The 18,525-nt window shown below is 43.4% G+C and overlaps 1 protein-coding gene across 1 annotated transcript in view; it reads left to right on the forward strand.

Annotated features, from left to right (window-relative positions):
* PLPP4 (phospholipid phosphatase 4) overlaps window positions 1-18,525 on the forward strand; it is a 121,682-nt gene that overhangs the window by 56,837 nt on the left and 46,320 nt on the right. The window contains exons 4-5 of the mRNA XM_004428136.3: window positions 2,463-2,526; window positions 4,441-4,565. Coding sequence (XP_004428193.1) covers window positions 2,463-2,526; window positions 4,441-4,565 — 189 coding nt within the window. The remainder of the gene's footprint in view (window positions 1-2,462; window positions 2,527-4,440; window positions 4,566-18,525) is intronic.

Consider the following 18,525-nt stretch of genomic DNA (forward strand, 5'->3'; position numbering starts at 1 on the left):
TGCATGTCCATATCAGCTACCTTTGTGCATCTGCTGTTGGACGAGAGGGGTGAGGCTTGGCACACGCAGTGTCAGGCTTCCACAGATTTAGGCTGCAGAACAGCCAGGTCTGTACAATAGAGAACCCTATTAGGGAAGTGCTGCAATGCTGAATTCCCAACAAAGTAACAACAAAAGCCCTCTAATCCCATGGGATGTTTATGAGCAGTAGTGTCCTCAGTACAGGCCACTTGCAGGCCAGGTCACACGACACATTGCTTTGAATTTCTCTATCAGACGCAGTCTGTTCTGTCTTTCTGACTCTTTTCGCAAACCCGCAGTGCTGTGGATGCTGTAAACACAGCCCTTATGAACCAGACCCCCTGAGTTATTGTTAATCACCAAACACTCCTGATTGGCCATTCATTTCCTGCTCAGCCAGCCTCTCATGCATCTGATCTCAGCCCAGTCTTCTCTCTGGTATCAGTGAGAGGCCCCCATATTAGTCCCCTGGGGTTGTGCTATTCAGATGAAAATAATAATTGGTTCCGTTTACTTCCAGAATGCTGAGATGACTTCCACCATAAATGTTGTCACTCCAGATCCCCACTATTTTCTGTCCCCTTCAGGCTTTTGGATCAGAGAGTGAAGTTGCCAGCTGTTGGTGGTTACATCACATCCACACTTTTTCTAGCTCAGCCACTTGAAGCTTTTCAAAGAACTGCTCTGTGCTGCAGTAAGCCCAGCTGGTGCAGAGGTTGGGGACGTGTAGGGTGTTCTGGGTCGATGTAGCAGTCTCTGAAGTCCCCAAGGGCACTGGGAGATCAGCTAGTGATGCTCGTTCCCAGAGACCTCCTTTATGCTAAGGCCATGCTAGGACCAGAATAAGAAGGAGGCCAGCCCATTTGGGAAAACACAGCAGTGAGCCTGCTGGACCAGCCCTAACAGGAAAAGACCCCAGTCATTTCAGGGTGATCCCACAGCCTGTTAATTGCCATGGCTTCAGTGGAGAATTCAGCAGTGAAGACAGCCCAGGGAATTTCCCCTCCCCTCTGCAAAGGAGACCTCTCAGCAATGCTCTGAGCTTGCAAGAGAGAAGGGAAGCCAGCATTTTAGGAAGGAAGGATCTGTGCATGCAAAATGTAATCAGAGGATCTCTCTGAGTTCCCTCACGCTCAGTTCCCATCTATACATCCCAGCTGCATGCTTGGTGTTTCAATGGCCGTGCCATGCTGCTGACTCATGCTCTGCCTCCACCCCGGTGGCCCATCCCTCCTTTGCTCCACACTCAGATATGGCCAGTCGTTCCCCATCTCACACTTAGGCGATTAGTTTCCCTTTCACAGAGGTGTTCATTTGAACTGGTCCCTCCCATTCTCTCTGCTTCCCACGACTTGTTAAAAGCAGGTGGGTTTCGTTTCCATCTCTAGTCTGAGCCCTTGGTGACCATGTTAGCCATTCCATGGTACTTTCCGCTTGTAGAGCAACACATCTGTCTCCCTTGATGAGCATGAATTGCTCTAGGCAGCTCCTTCCTGAAAATGTCCCTCCACTGCTGTTTTCTTACATAAATCTCAGCTGGTATTGAACAGTTAATATTTGCGGAAGGGAAATGGTAGCTCACATGCTTTATTATTCAGCAAAGCAATGGATTGGGGTATCAATAGGTTTTTATTGCTTGTACAAAACGTTTGACCTCCCATCACATTGACTTGCCTTTTGTGCAGTCTTGATAAACAGGGGAGAGGGGTGTGAGGTCCTTGCGGGGAAAGCTCTGTGACTCATGTCACCTGCATCCTCTGGACGATCTGTACTTCATCTCGCAAAGTCCTTCCAAACCACTTGGAGAAAGTCCCCATGCTATATATTTTAAAATAATGTATTCCACAAGTTCCTACTGTTTTGGTGGCAAAAAGCATCACCTAGACAAACCGTCTCAAAACCCAGTGAGGTGCTGGGACTCTTCACCTTCTCAGGAACGATGATTTGTTTGATAACAGATGGACAGCTGTCAGTGGGTGATGGGTCAACGAGGAGACAATTTCCAAGTGGGAATATTCTGCTCCACACTAGGACTCCAGCAGCTGCTCTGATTAGAATTATATCTGAGAAGTTTGCCAGAAAGAAATTAAAAAGTTATGTTTTTTGCTACCAATAAAAGAAATTCTACATGCTGTGGTATTAAATCTGTTCATATCAGGCCAGAACATGATAGATGGGCTCCTCTGTGATACTGAAAATTTCAGTCAAGGAGGAGAGATAAATTTTATGTCATAGAGGCTTGGAATTTTATGAGTCACTCCCCAAAGTCCTGTCCTAATTATATTTTACTCTAGCTACCCAAACTTCCCTCTGTTTTTTAAAGTATTGATTCATATTTCTATGGTCATAGATAAAATAGTGTTATGATGTAACAGTAATGATGATGATGATTTTAATTTGAGAGCCAGCTGGTTATTTTCTCTCTTGGTTTTGTTTTGTAGCGGTGTCCTTGGCTCTGGCTTTGAATGGAGTCTGCACAAACACTATTAAATTAATAGTGGGCAGGTAAGTTCCAAAAAGAAACGAGTGGTGACTTAGACACTCAAGGTCATCTATGTGGGAACCTTAGCCACAGGCCACTGGATGGGACAGAATTGAGCTCTTCTGGTTTTCCCTTAAATTGTTGTCTTTTTGAGATTTCTGTCCTCAGCACATATCTCTCCTCTCCTTTAAATTACAAATCACTATTTCAGAAAGCAGATCAATAGTAAAGAAATATCCACTGACCATACTTTCCTGTGGGTCAAAGCCCACTGCTGGCATTTCTCGTTCCATCCACTGCTATCCCAGGGCCTCCCCAGACACCCACTCACTTGTCGTTTTTGGCCTCCAAATAAGTAACCAAATAAGGTTACTTATTTATTATACTCTTCAGGATAAGAAGTATGAATTGGCAATTGAGTTTTGGCTTATGGCGCATTTCTCTCACCACCCCCTGGGAAATAATTTCTGTTCTCCATTTATCTTGCTTTCTCCCCCGACTGCTCTGGAAATGAGCTAGTATCTATAAAGATGAACAGTCAAAAGACCTGAGTTTGAGACCTGACTTTGGCCCTGACTAGCTGTTGGCCTTGGACAGGTTAGCGCCCCTCTCAGAACCTCAGCATTTCCTGATTGTCTGCTGGGGGCGGGGTGCTGGTCAGGCACCGAGCGGGCAGAGGATGGTTACAATTCAGGCGGTACATGAGCTGGTGCTGCAGGGTTTGTCCAACTTCCTGTGCTTAGAGCTGCTGTGGGGCCCTGATAAAATGCTGATTCTCAGGCCTTGTCCACGCTGAGGTTCTGGTTCAGTGGGGGAATAGCCACACTTGGAGAAACATTAGGCGAGTTGGAGAGGGAAGCACACCACCAGTTCTGATAGATTATTCATATTGATTATTGATATGTTAGAGATATTGATAGATTGTTATCGGGCCTAGATCCCAAACCTGGGAGGACCTCTGAGTCAGTGTGTGTGAACTGTGACCGATACGTGCAGGAAAGGGGCCCTGTGTTTACAGCATTAGCAAAGCTTTGCTCATGGCAGAGATTCAGCAAATATTAGTTGAATTAACGTGAAATGATCGACCGTCACACATCTGAGAATCCTCACTTAAGTGAGGCGGAAAAGCACGGGGTGAAGTGTGTTGGTGCAAGAATCCAATTCCTGGGCCTCAGAGCTTGTCTTTGACACTGAGTGGTTGTGTGTGACCTTGGGTAGGAGTGTCGTCTTTCTAAGCCTTCGTTTTCGCATCTGTAAAATAAGGAAGTTCCAAGCTGACATAAATGTTAGCTGTGATTGTGGCAGGAGGCTCGACTTCTGGGCCACCTTCCACCCCGCTTCCCTGGAGAGGTCTCTCTCCCACGACCCGGATCAGAGAAGCCAGCCTGGGAGACCGTGTGTTCTGTATCACGGGGCTGAGCTTTCAGACTTGAGTGAGGTTAAGTGCGACCTGCTATTTGAGAAGGGCCATTGGCCATCCAAATTCGAGATACAGGGACTTGAGGAGCCTGGAGTCTTGGATCCCGGGAGCAGCCTCTGAATGGTGGAGCCATAGACAGAGGCAGGAACTACCTTTCACTCCACCGGCGCCATGTTTAGGTGCCTCCTATACATCATGTCATGTAACCCCCAGGACTTCACCTTTGGGTTGGTATTGAGCTGCCCCTTCTACAGATTTGGAAACTGAGGGTGGGGGAGGCTACGTGACCTTCCTAAGGTCAGAAAAATAGTAAGTGGCAGAGTGGGAGTTCCAACTCAGATCTTGCTGAAAGCCTGAGCCTTTCCCAAGACCACCGTGTCTAGAGCGCCGCATGGGGAGGTCCGGTGTTAACGGTGGAAGAAGGAGCTGGGGGCAGCAGGGACTGGTGGGGGTCAGCTTGGGGTTCGTTTGTGATGGCAGCATTTTATATTGAAAATGTCCATGGTGTCTTTTGTAGACCTCGCCCCGATTTCTTTTACCGCTGCTTTCCAGATGGAGTGATGAACTCGGAAATGCACTGCACAGGTGACCCCGATCTGGTGTCCGAGGGCCGCAAAAGCTTCCCCAGCATCCATTCCTCCTGTAAGTTCAGTGGTGGGGACACTCTTTAATTCCCTGGTCATGTTTCCTGATCACTTTCTTTGTGCGTTTAGGTGGAGAGAAAAGTGTTGGTGTATGAGTGTTGAGCACAATTCATTTTCTTCACTGTGGGGTGGTTGACTTAGAAACAAGATATTCGACAGGAAGTAATAAGCCTGCAGATGAGACTCTGGAGTTTATAAAACATTGTGTGTGTTGCTTTTCTGAGCTCAGCAGAGTGTAACATGTGACACTTTACCCTCCGGCTGTATGATTTCGGAACTTGACAGCACAAGGGAATTTATCATGTTCCCTGAGACCTTCTGCTTTTCAGCTCAGTGTTCTCTCTAGTTTATTCCTTCAGTGAAGATATTGTGTGCGTGTGTGTGTATACCAATATGTAGCATAGATGTATATATATACATACACACACACACCCAATATATAGTCTGATTGCAGATATGTGGGCTGGGACTGGCCTTAAAGCAAAGACTAAACAAAATGAATCAGGTGCAGTATATGTAGTGGAAAGAACACAGGTCTTTGAAGTGTGACAAATCCTAGCTCTGACAGGTGTTAGCTCTGTGACTTAATCTCTGTGCCTCAGCTTCTGCCGTGTGAAATGGGATGATGATGCTCCATGGTTGGTTGGATGAGGGTTGCGATAAGTGATGATGATCATTGACTTTCCTGGAACATCCGCCATGTCAAAATGTTTAGGTGCATTATCTTATTTAATCCACTCAATATGTGTAAAGTACTTAGTATACTGCCTTAAATAAACAGTAGTTACCCATATTATTGTTTATTACCAGAGCTGAGGTTTCCAGAGTATCCTGGCTCATGTCTTCCTTCATTTCATCAATGTGTATCAAATGACTTAGGTGCCAGGCACCGTGACAGCTGTTGGGGAGCTGTCTTCGGGAGTCCACAGGCAGTGGCAGAATGTATATTTGGGTGAGTGATTCTAGGATAATTGGAGAAGAACTCTGGCCCCAGGTGACTGCTTGGGAGAGGACAGGCTGTTCTCATGATCCGAAGTCCTTGATTCCCCACAGGCCTGGCATTATTTACCCTTGGCAAGCCTGGTACCTTAATCTTTTCTGTTTTTTCCCTAAATACCTGAGACACACCCAGATAGTGGCTGGATCAAGGAATAACTGGAGGCCCTTTCCTGCGGAGTGGTTGCTGGACATTTTGTTCAGAGTCATTGGAGACTAGGACCTGTCAACAACATATTGGGGTGCCAGGCACTGTAAGTGAATCGCTGTCAACCTGCACAACAGCCCTGCCAGGCCAAGTTGTCCCCATTTTATACACAGGGACAGTGAGGCTTAGACTCATTAACTCATTCAAGGACGCTTAGCTGACCTTCTTGCCAGCCTCTAACATGATAGTGTCTTGGGGCTTTTGGTGATTAAATACAATGAAGTATTTACAGTCCACTTCCATTTAAATAAATAACTCATTTTCTCCTCTAGTCTGTTGGAAACTATAGTGGGTTGAACAGTGGCCCCCTGAAAGATATGTTCCAGTCTTAGTCCAGGGAACCTGTGAATGTGACCTTATTTGGAAAAAGGTCTTTGCAGATGTATTTCAGTTAAGGATCTCAAGATGAGATCATCCTGGATTTACAGTGGGCCTAAATCCAATGGCAGATGTCTTTATAAGAGAAGGGCAGAGGAAGATTTAAGACACAGGGGAGAACGCCATGTGAAGATGGAGGCAGAGATTGGAGTGATGCAACCACAAGCCAAGAAGCACCTGGAGCCACCAGAAGCTGGAAGAGGCGAGGAAGGATCCTCCCATAGAGCCTTCAGAGGGAGCATAGCCCTGCTGACACCTTGATTGTGGACTTCAGGCCTCCAGAACTGTGAGAGAATAAATTTCTTTTGTTTTCAGCAACCGGCTTTGTGGTAATTTGTTATGGCAGCCCTAGGAACCAGATACAGAGACGTAGATCGAACATGTCCTGGTTAGTGGAAAGGATTTGGCTTTAGAGTCCTGGGGGAGATCGAGAGAAAGCACGTTGCTACATGTGCTTCTTTAAAATGCCCTCTGAGGTTAATGTGGCAGGAGGCACAGCGATGCATGAAGATATGGGCTCAAGGTTCTTCTAGGCTTCAGTCATTCCTGTTGGTTAAGGCAGAACATCCATTTGGAATCACTTCCTCTCCGGGTTTGTTTTTCCTCTCCGAAGTCACGTTTTAAGCGAGAGTCTGTTTTGGAGAGTTGTAGGTGCCGGCTGTATTACTTACAGTCTCCTTATTGTCAGGGACTCCTGTGCTGGCATTAGAGGTACCTGGAAGAGTATTCACCTGGGTTGGCTCTCATCTGCTCTCTGTCTCCACCCTTGTAGGGTCACGCAAGTTCTCTATTGTTTTAGGGCATGTTCCTTCCTCCCAAAGACTGGTGCCGAGCTTTAAGGGGCTTCAAAAATTGAAAGCAGTGAGAAGTAAAACCCTATGGGAAACCCTTAATCCTGGCTTTTGAATGGTTGGCTGAGGACACCAGCGCCAGTTGGTGTCTACTGTTAGATTTGAGCTTGGGAAGGAAATAGGTCTCGTGTGACTAGCTCAAGCTGGAAGACTGCCTGACCACAGAGATGAGAGGCCAGGCCCCAGGAAAATGTTTATTTTAGATGCGCACCCTCCCCATCAAATGCTTTTTCTGACAGGCCTGCCCGCCCGCTGCCTTGTCAAATGTACGGCTGATGTCCCGTCTGTGCTAGCAAGCTTCTTGACAGAGGCTGTTACTATGTTTTGCTTAAGATGCTACTTAAAATGTCACATATTTTCACTACTTGGCAGACACAGGATCCTGCTCAGCCTCTAGGCTTCGATGGTTGTGTTTTCATTTGCTCTCTTTCTCTTTCTTATGACCAGTCAGTGATTGCTTTGCTGCCATATCCACTTAGAAAAACCATCAGTGCTGTTTTCTGGATTTCTTATGTAGCAAATAGGAAGCCTTGTGCTTGCTGTGTCTCTCGGCTCCTCAGAGGAGGTGGTGAACCTCAGAGGGGTGACCTCAGTGGACTCTCATTGTGATACACACACTCTTTCTCCCTTTAATAAAATCGATTTTGTAGGCTGTACTTGAATGAGTAGCCAGCCCTCGTGGTCTAGTGGTTAAGATTCAGCGCTCTCACTGCTGTGCCCAGGTTCATTTCCCGATCAAGGAAACACACCACGCGTTTGTTGGTTGTCGTACTGTGGTGGCTGTGTGTTGCTGTGATGCTGAAAGCTATGCCACCAGTATTTCATATACCAGCAGGTCACCTATGGGGGACAGGTTTAAGCAGAGCTTCCAGACTAAGATAGAGTAGGAAGAAGGACCTGGCCACCCAATTCTGAAAAAATTAGTCACGAAAACCCTATGAATAGCAGCGGAGCATTGTCTGATATAGTGCCAGAAGGTGAGAGGAGGGTGCAAAAAGACGGGGCAGTGTTGCGCTCTGCTGTATACGGAGTTGCTAGGAGTCGGAATTGACTCCACAGCACTAACAACAACAGCTTGAGTGAGTGGACACAGGCGTTCTGGACCAAGGGATCTTCTAAGACCAATTCCCCATGCTAGGTGAACATGGGTTTGCTTCTGCTCTGTTTACGGTTAATTGGTGCCTGGAAGGTAGTCGATGTCCACATGTCATCTTGCAGAACAGTTGGTTTGCTTTGAACTTAAGAACAAACATTGATTTCTTTTGGAAACAAAGTTCTTGTTCTTAATTTACCGTAAGCAGTCAAACAGCACTTCCCTGAAGTGCTCATGTGGCAAACTGTCGCAAACAGCAGGTCCCCCTGGCAGCCATCTGCGGGACTCGCTCTGTAAGGCAGCCTAAGCCACTCTTGATTGGAAAAACAGAGATCACAGTTTCTAAGAGTGAGTGATTTCCTTCAGAGTTACCAGAAGCTTGCGATTTAAAGTGGAGAAAGGCAGTGTAGCTTAAAGCAGGGATATTCTGAAAAGGGAATTGTCTTTCATCACATAATCTTGGCTTTTGATTGGGTATTGATTCAACTTCCAGAAAGAGGGTAGATTTCAGAAATAAAAATAGAAAAAACAAATTATTAATGCCAAGTCAAGCTATTAAGAAGCTTCTTTCCAGTAAGAATGGTGTGGATGAATAAGGCAATACTGTTGTCCAGGGGTCGGCAAATAACAGCATGTGGGCCAAATCCAGTGGCTGCCTGTTTTTGTAAATAAAGTTTTATTGGAACACAGAGATGCTCATTCATTTACGTATTGTCTATGGAGGCTTTCCCTCTATAACCGCAGAGGTGAATAGTCGCAAAAGAGACCTGGCTCACAAAACTGAAAACATGTTGCCTATGCTCCAAACAAATAGTATTAAAAAGCGTTACTATAGGGGTTGGAGTGGGGGAGGGATGAATAGGCCAAGCATAGATTTTTAGGACAGTGAAACTATTCTGTATGATACTATAATGATGGATACAGGTTGTTATACGTGTGTCCAAACCCATGGAATATATACCACCTATGGGTCAGTGACCCCTAATGTAAACTCTGGACTTTGGGTGATTATGATGTGTCAGTGTAGCCTCAACAATTGTAAGAAATGTTGGAAGGTGCTGATAATGAGGGAGACTATGCAGGTGTGGGGGCAGGAGGTATATGAGAAATCTCTGTACCTTCTTGATTTTGCTGTGAACCTAAAACTGCTCTAAAAATCTAGAGTCTAAAAAAAAGCATTACTGAAACAAGACCAGTGCGCTTGAACTGTGCACACAGATATTTCGTTTTTAAACAACTCCATTACAGTATAAAAAGAGGGCGTTTATAGGATAATCAGTGTTTGTGGGATACGTTTTTTACATGATGGACAATATTTAAGAGCTATTTATCTGGCTGCTGCTGATTTAACAGACTCGTCTTGGGCACTCACTGTTTCATAGGTACTGGCCTAGCACTTGGGGAGGGTACAGGATGATCAGACACAGCCTGTGTCCTCTTCGGGGCAAGGACAAATGCCAGGTGCTTTAACACAGCGCTCTGGGCCTGGGGAGCTGAGAATTCCAGTCAGGACAGGGGAAGCCCCTGCGAGGAAAGCACTCTCTCCTATCATTTCCCAGGAGAGTGCATACCAGCTACACGTTTTGAGATATTTGTGTTTGAAGTGTCTTCATTCTGTGCTGTAGCTGGGTGTAGAATTCTAGATTGAAAACCATTTCTGTGAAGGATTCTAGTTTCCAGGGTGCTCTAGAGAAGCCTGATGGCATTCCCTTCCTTTGTTTCGTTTTTCTTTCTCTGGAACCTCTGAGGATCCTTTCTCTATCTCTGGCATCTGAAGTTTCCCAGTGACGCACCTCGCTGGGATTCATTTTCTGTATTTATTGTTCTGGTCACTCCTTGGGTCCTTATATTCTGGAACTTCGTGCACCTCCCTCTGTATTCCCTGTTTCTTTTCGCTGGACCCTGTATCAGGCAGGTGTTGACTATCCTGGATTGATCTTTTTATTTCCCATTGTTTCTCTCTTTGTCTTTTTTGTTTATCTCTCTGGAAGATTTGAAAAATTTTATTTACTGGCCCTTTTATTGAATTTTATTATTTTTTTTATTAATCTTTTATATTTTTAATTTCTAAGGGCTTTTTCCAGAACTATGATTTAAAAAACAAAAAATCACATCCTGTTCTTTTTTCCATGGGTGCACAATACCTCTTTCCTCTCTGTTTGCAGGTTTCGTCTGCTTCCTGCCTTCTCCTTATTTGCGTGTTTTTTGTATCTACCCTTCCTTAAATATCTGGTGATCTTCAGCTATGTGTTTTATTTAGGGTGGAAGCACTAAAGCGCAATAACTGGGCTTCACTGGAGGGTGACTGGGGAGTGAGCTGGGTTTTCACTGGTTGACTCTGAGTGTGAGCATCTGGCCTTCACTTTGAGCTGTTCCATTCCCCAGAGGAGGCTCCCAGCTCTTGCCCTGTGTAGTGAGCCTGGCATTCCGGGAGCCCTGCAGAAGGGGCTTGGGTTCTCACAGGTCACTTTGCAGACTTTCCCTTAATCTCCCTGTTTTCAGTCTGATTGTTCGGCCCTGTTCTCTACTTGCCTGCTTTTCCCAAGCCCAGAGCCTCAGATGGTTAAACCTTCAATCTTCTTCACGAGTCAGGGAGATGGAAGTTTCCTGGTTTGCAAGATGGGGTGGGGACCTGGGGAGTTTAACTGCTCTTTACAGAGACTTTCCACCTGCTTCCCTGTTTCCAGCCCACGTCTCAGCCCTGCCTTCTGCAGTGCCTGGTGCCTCCAGGTCAGAGCTCTGCAGGGCCCCGCGTGGTACATGGGCAGCTGCCTGCCAGCACCGCCCTCTGCAGGCATGGAGACTCGCCTTTCCTTGGCTCTGTGAGTCAGTATCCACTCTGCTTTGCATCTTCATACATTGCGGTGTGGAGTTGAGGTGCTTCTAGTTCCATTTAAGATAGAATATGTGTTCCTGTTTGTGTTAGGGTTCCCAGAGAAACAGAACCAATAAGGTGTATAAATAGAGGGAGATGAGGGGAGAGAGGGAGAGGGCAAGGAATATTTATTTTAAGGAATTGGCTCACGTGATTGTGGGGGCAGGCAAGTCTGCAATTTGTAAGGCAGGCCAGCAGGCTAGAAACTCAGGCAGGATTTCTGTGTTGGGTAGAACTCCCTATTTGGGGGACCTCCATCTTTGCTCTTAAGGCTTTCAGCTGATTGGATGAGACCCACCCACGTAGTGGAAGGTGAGCTCCTTGAGTTAAAGTCAACTGATTGTAAATGCTCATCACATCTAAAAAATACCTTCACAGCAACATCGAGACTAGCGTTTGACCAAACAGCTGGGCACCATGACCTTGCCGTGTTGACACACAAAATTAGCCATCACATGGTTGTTTCTTCCTTCCACTATCATTTTAAAATCAGAAATACCATCATAATGCTCTAATACCTTCATTGCAGAGGTACCGTATGTTAGAAGGCTCTCGTTCAGCCTCGGTGTTGCTTTGCCGACAGAGTCCTTGAGAGTGGAGTATAGTTGCTGAAGGGTCTTTGCAGGGTGAGTGTCTAAAAGTTTGCTTTTGCTTAATGAATCTAAATGGGTTTTAAATATGGATTAAAAAATTATCACAAGATATTATGTATGCTAACCAGCCAGGCTTAACTCCATCAAGCATGAATATTAAATATTGTAAACCAGCTGGTTCTTAGAGTGGTTAGGCAGACTTTTGCATAAAGAAGCAGGAAATAAGAGAGCAGAGGAAATTGCAAGATTTGTTTGTTTTTCATCATTTAATGACATGAAATTGCTATCGAGGGGTTTTGCTGGTAGATGGGAAGCTTGAAAAACACCACCCTCTTCTTCTTCCTTTGAAAATGGTATAAAAAAGTGTCAGGTGCTTAGGTCATTGGTTCAGCTGGGACAAACTGATGGTCCTTTGTCTGAGGTCAGCTCAATGTGTGTGGTTTCTCTTGTAATTTAGAAATGGAAGTTTCCAGGTTCACTCTCATGACAAAGGACATCATCAAACTTGGCAAGAGCCCCTCATAGCTTTTTTCCTAAATTTGTATTTTCCTACATCTCAAGCTTCTGACAGTTTCAGAGGTTCTGGGAAGCAACTGCACCTGTTTGTCCACATCTTCCTTATCCCAATGAAGAATCCTCTGAACACTGGAAAGGCTTGCTTTGGAGATGCCAAGCCCCTGGAGGGAGTGATTGCTTTAAGCAGAATCAAACCTCTTTGAGGGATGGTGTTTCTCAATGTTTTTTTGTTATCACCTCCTCTTCCTTTTTCTAGACTTTTTTTTTCCTAATTGCTTGTCTCTACCATGAAATTGTAATGCCACAGCTATACTGTATATCTGTTTATATACTGTGGCCCTCTGGAGGGCCACAAACAATTGCAATATCGGAGATTTTCTCGTCTCCCTAGGAACCAATTTTCATCCCCTTGGGGGCAATATTGTCCTGGTTGAGAATGCGTGTTCTAGGGCAGTAGTTCTCAACTGGCAATTTTTTCCCCTAGGGGACATTTAGCAGTGTCTGGAGACATTTTCGGTTTTCATAACTGGAGGGCAGCGGTGCTACTGGCATTTAGCAGGTAGAGGCCGGGGATGCTGCTAAACGTCCTACACTGCACACGGCAGCCCCACAACAAAAAATTATCCAGCCCCAAATCTCAACAACGTCCAGGCTAAGAAACCCTGTCCTAGGGTAAGTAGGAAAATATACAGGGGAAATTGATCACTCCTGTGTTAAATTCATCCACTCTCCAAGTTCCTGGTCTGAATAAATAGAATATTTTTACAAATGGATACTGTTTAATTAATTCAAAATACTCTCCCTGAAACACTTAGCTCACTATTTTATTTCTGTGAAAAAAAAGATCAGGGTCAGATTAAAGGTTATAGTTAAAGCCTAATGCCTTTTTATTTCTGTCTTTCTTTTTTAACTTTTTCTTATAAAAATTTCAGACATATACAAGAAAACAGAAATCTAATGAATACCCGTAGTATAGCCATACCAATCTAATGAATAATGAATCCTCCAGATACTACATTCTGTCATTCTTGCTTCCTATTTGTCTCTGCCCATATCCTATCATCATTCAATAACGATGATGAATTTTTTTATTATTTTATCATTTTAAGGTAAAATTTACATTGAAATACATAAATCATTGCCATTCAGATCTGACAAATAGACATACTATGTAACTCATATTCCTGTCACAACATAGAATATTTCCATAACCCCAGAAAGTTCCTGTATGTCCATTTCCAGTCAGTTTTCATCCCCTCAAGATAGCCACTGTGTTGGGTTTTTTTTTAAACTTTAGTTTAGTTTTGCCTGTTTTAGAACTTCATATAAACAGACTCGTACAGTGTGTTCTTTTGTGTCTGGCAGCTTTTGGTCAGTATAATGTCCTGAAATTCTTCACGTTGTTCTGAGTATCAGTAATTTGTTCTTTTTTATTGCTGAAATGTATTTGATTGTAGTGAATATTCCACAAACTGTTTATCCATTCGCCTTTTGACAAACATTTGGATTGTTTCCAGTTTTTTCAGTTGTCAATAAAGCTACTATGAACATCTGTGTGCAATTATTTTAGTGGACTGTGTTGCTTCTTAGCTTGGCTAAAAATTATGAGTGGCGTTGCTGGGTTAGATATATGGTTAAAAAGTTAGGTATATGTTTAACATTAGAAGAAATTGCCAAATATTTTAACAAAATGCTTGTGTCACTTTCCGTTTCCACTGACAGTGTATGAAAATTCCAAGTAATCCATACCTTCACCAACATTTGGTGTTATCAGTCTTTTTAAGTTTAGTCTTTTTGGTGGGTATGCAGTGGTATCTCATTGTAGTTTTAATTTGCATTTCCCTGCTGACTAATGATGTTGTGTACGTTTTCATTTGCATATTGGCTGTTCACATATCTTCCTTGGTGTAGTGTCTGTTCAAGTCCTTTGCCTGTTTTTTTTTTTTTTGTCTATTTGTGATTAATTGGTGGACTTCCTCATATTCTATTTACAAGCCTTTTGTCAAATAAACGTTTTGTGAACATTTTCTCCCATTGGAGGCTTGCCTATTCATTTTCTTAATGGTGTCTTTTGATGAGCAGTAGTTTTTAATTTTGATTAAATCCAATTTTATCACTTTTTTTCTTTTATGGGTATTGCTTTCTGTGTCCTATTTAAGAAATCTTTTTCCACCTTCCAGTTGCAAAGATATCATCATATGTTTTCTTCAAACACTTTATGGTTTTTGTTTTATATTTAGACTTTTCCCAAATTGACTTTTCTTCATTGTGGGAAGTAGAATTTGAAGTTCACATTTTTCTGTATTGATATCCATGTTGTCAGCACCATTTGTTGAAAAGACTCTCCTTTCACCATCAAATAGCTTTGATGCCTTTGTAAAAATTAATCAGCTGTATAAGTGTGGGTCTATTTCTGCACTCTGTGTACTGGTCATTAATCTGTGTGCCTATCCTTAGCCAGGACCACACTATATGGATTACCATGGCTCTGTGGTAGTTCTTGAAGTCAGGCAAGTCCTTCATCTGTGTTCTTTATTCTCAAGGTTGTTTGGACAGTTATAGGCCTCTGAGCTGGGTCAGGGACAGGGGCAGGTTCTCTGAGTGACACCCATGCCTGAGGACTTGGGCGTTGGAGGAGGGGATGGTCTTCCTGGGGGATGAGATATGCTGACAGCCTACCCCTCCCAGGAAGATACCATTGCCTTTGACTAGGAGCTGGGGGAACTGGGCAAGGCAGCCCCGTGTTCTGCTCTGCACCCACCCCCCTGGAATGGAATTTCCATCATAGTAGGCTGGGAGGCAGGAAGGAGGGAATGGGTCAGCGTTCAGATTCCTTAGACTCTCACTGTTCTTATTGAGTTTCGGTATATTTTCTTGACTAAATGTTTCTTCATTTGCTGTATGCTCTGAGGACTCTTTCCAAAGACTTCAAAAAAATTTTTTAAATAATTTTCCCCAGTTTTGCTTGGGAGTGGGTCCACATAGCTCCTTACATTGCCATTCTGGAAGCGGAATTCCCTTATGTCGGTTTTGATAAGTTGTGTTTTAAAATTAATTTGTACATTTCATCTAGGTTGTTGAATTTATTAGCATAAAGTTGTTTAATATATTCCCATATTGGCTTTTTCATGTCTGTAAGATCAGCAGTGATAGCCCCTCCTCCCTTTCTATTAGAGTAATTTGTATTTTCTCTTCTTTCTTATTGATTAATTTTACTTGGAGTTCATCAATTTTACTAATCTTTTCAAAAAACCAACTTTTGTTTTTGTTCGTTTTCTCTGTTTTTTGTCTCTTTTTTTCTACTTCATTGATTTTGGTTCTTATCTTTATTACTTTCCTGTTTTTAACTTGTGTTTAATTTGCTCAAAATTTTCTAGCTTCTTAAGTTGGAAATTTAAATCATTGTTTTTTAAAGTCTTTTTTCCTTTCTAATATAAACATTTAAAGCTATAAATTTTTCTTAAGCCCTCCTTTAGCTGTACCTCACAAAATTTTGTATATTTTATGTTTATTGTTATTATGTTCTACTTTCCCTTGTGATTTATTATTGTGATTAATTTCTAACTTGCCTTGTGATTTCTTCTTTGATCTATGGATTATTGAGAAGTGGGTTTGTTTTTACTTTCCAAATATTTAAGACTTTTCTAGCTATCTTAATGTTATGAATTTTTAATTTAGTTTTATTGTGAATAGAAAACACTGTACGAAATTTCAGTCTTTTGAAATTTATAGAGATTTGTTTTCTTCCCTAGTATATACTTTATCTTGGAGGATGTTCATGCACACCTGAAAACGTACTCTGCATTTGTTGGGTGTGGCATTCCATATGTGGCAAGTAAGTTAAGATGGTGTCATTCAGAGATTCTTGATCCTTGCCTTTTTTCATTTTGTCTCCTTGTTCTATCAATTGCTGAGAGTAGGGTTCGATAATCTTCAACTATGACTATAGGTTTGTCTGTTTCTTCTTTTAGTTTTGCTGGGTTTTGTTTCATATATTTTGGAGCTCTGTTCATAGGCATGGATGCATTTATGATTGTTGTATATTCTTGATATTTTGACTCTTTTATCATTAGGAAATGCCCTCTGCTCCTCATTTTATCTCTTCTTATTTCACGTAATAACTTCTTGTGGATGTGAGGCCGCTGGGCCTATCAGTTGTGAAACATTTTCATAACAGATCTTGTTCTTGGCCCTTGGTGATGGAATGGACTTGAATTGTAAAGGAGTTGTTGAATAGACAGCTATTTTGTGTGGGTTCCTTTTATCACTGTTCAAACCATTGGCTTTTAACACAGTCTTCCAAATTTGGGCCCAGAAATCATTCAATATTAGATGTGTTCCAAAAATAGAAATTCAGGTTCATGACCCAACACTGTCCCACAATCCCTTTCTCTGGAAATTGTTCCAATCCTGAGGTGTGTGCCTATCCTCAGCTGGGGCCCTGCCATAGAAATATTACCTGTTGGATTTAGAACCACCAGCCCCTTTCTTTGTGTTTTATCAGATTCATATCTACTCCTCATATCCTTAGAACCAGTGTGTTTTCTTTCCCTTTTTGAATAGGACTCATAAACGTGCATAAGTTATTCTCGTGGGGGTCTCACAGCAAACATTTCATTCCGGGCTTGCTTCCTTATGCCTCCCAATGGGTCTGGGGGCCATCTCTCCTGCCTCTGTTGGCATCTACTTGGAAAATGCAAAGTCATTTGAATGTTAGCTGGAGCCAACTTAATTAGGAATTTAAGTCTGCTGAAGGAAAATGAAACAGATCATTCTACAGCCAAGTTTGTGCAGTCTTTGGATGATTCCAAACAAGGCTTCTTTCCTTCCATCAGCCTCTGGAGTCTGCTAATTCGCACTAAATAGCACTTTCTTTCTATGCCAGCAGTGGATTTAGCACTGGAGATATAGGAGTAGAAAAGCATTTCAAGCCTTGTAGAGTATGACATTCTAGAATGGTGATGTTAGGCCACTCCACAGGTGAAAACTCTTCAGTGGCTTCCAGCGCATCTGAAGGATAATCCAGCCTCTTTGACATAGTCTTCAGGCCCTTGCCTGCTCTTCAACCTCATGACCTGTTCCCTCCCACCCCCGCTGGCTTCCTACATCCCAGCCACGCTGTCCTTTTGAGAATATTGCAAACAGCTATCATTTATTGAACATGTAAAATGTATCAGGAGCTGTCTTAAGGACCTTAAAGGACTTATCTCATTTAATCCTCACAACATACCTGTGAGGTCACCAGAGTGCTATTATTAATCCTCTTGTCCAGATAAGGAAACTGAGGCTTAGGGAGGATGATAGTTTACCCCAACGTCACACAGCCTACGTGTCGCAGAGCTGGCATTTATACCCAGATCATCTGACTTCAGAGCCCAAACTCTTGATGTCAGAGCCTAACTCTTGACAGCTCCCTCAACATGAGATTTTCTTATTCTTTGCTTCCTTGGCCTTTGAATTTGCCCTTTTCCCATGCTTCTCAAATGCTGTCAGAACCCTGGCCATATTCCTTCGGCTCTTACGATGTCAGGCACACCAATTTCCAACTGCCAGCACCTGCTTCTCTCTCTGAGGTCTTCTGCTGGTGGCCAGAGCCCACTCTGCCTGTGCTCATGGCAGACTGGACATGCGGGAATGAACGCTTACCCCGTCCCGTAGAGTAGCCATCAACCAATGAGTGGTGGAGGTTGGTGTATCAATACCCCAGATCCTGGCCCCTCAGGTGGGACAGGTCTGAGGTGTGTGTTTTACACTGTCTCCCAGAGTTCCCAGGACTGAGTTCTAGCTGCCCACGGAGGTGACTTGCTTGATGTCACATGCTTCCTTTCCCTACCTCACTTCCCCACTGGTGTTTCCTGGGAGCATCTTCCTAATAAACTGCTTGCACTTGAATCCATCTCAGGGTCTTATTCTGAAGGAACCCAAACTAAGATGGTACCATGGAGAACTCTGCTTATTCCTTGAGTTTCAGCCTAAATGTGGCCTTATTAAAGAAGTCAGCCTAAGTGCCCGGAATGCCCCTCTCATTATTCTTTGTCATAGAACTTAGTTGAGTCTGTAATCATCCTGATTGGTTACTTGTTTCTCTGTCTGCTTCTGCCATCATCCCTCAGCTCCATGAGTCCCCAGCATTGATGTGCTCCCAGTGCCTAGCACAGCGAATGGCTCATTATAGGTGCCAAAAAAAGTTTATTGAACTAGTTGATGTGTTGGCTTAATTGAATAAAGACTTAACTGAAGCTACATTTATGCTATAAATGTGTATTCAGGACCCCAAATTCACCACTGATGCTGAGTTCTCAGAACACCCCATGGCTTCCTCTGTTTCCAGTAAGAGAGAGCGCTGAGCCGTTTGGGTGACGAGGTCAGCTCTCCTGCTAATTAGCAGTGTAATCTGATGGCAACCCCTCTGATGCCCAGTCTTCTCTTTTACTCTTAGAGGATGAGG

Source organism: Ceratotherium simum, chromosome 6 (genome assembly GCF_057802395.1).
Source record: "Ceratotherium simum simum isolate JZ-2026a chromosome 6, ASM5780239v1, whole genome shotgun sequence".
NCBI classification, from domain to species: domain Eukaryota; kingdom Metazoa; phylum Chordata; class Mammalia; order Perissodactyla; family Rhinocerotidae; genus Ceratotherium; species Ceratotherium simum.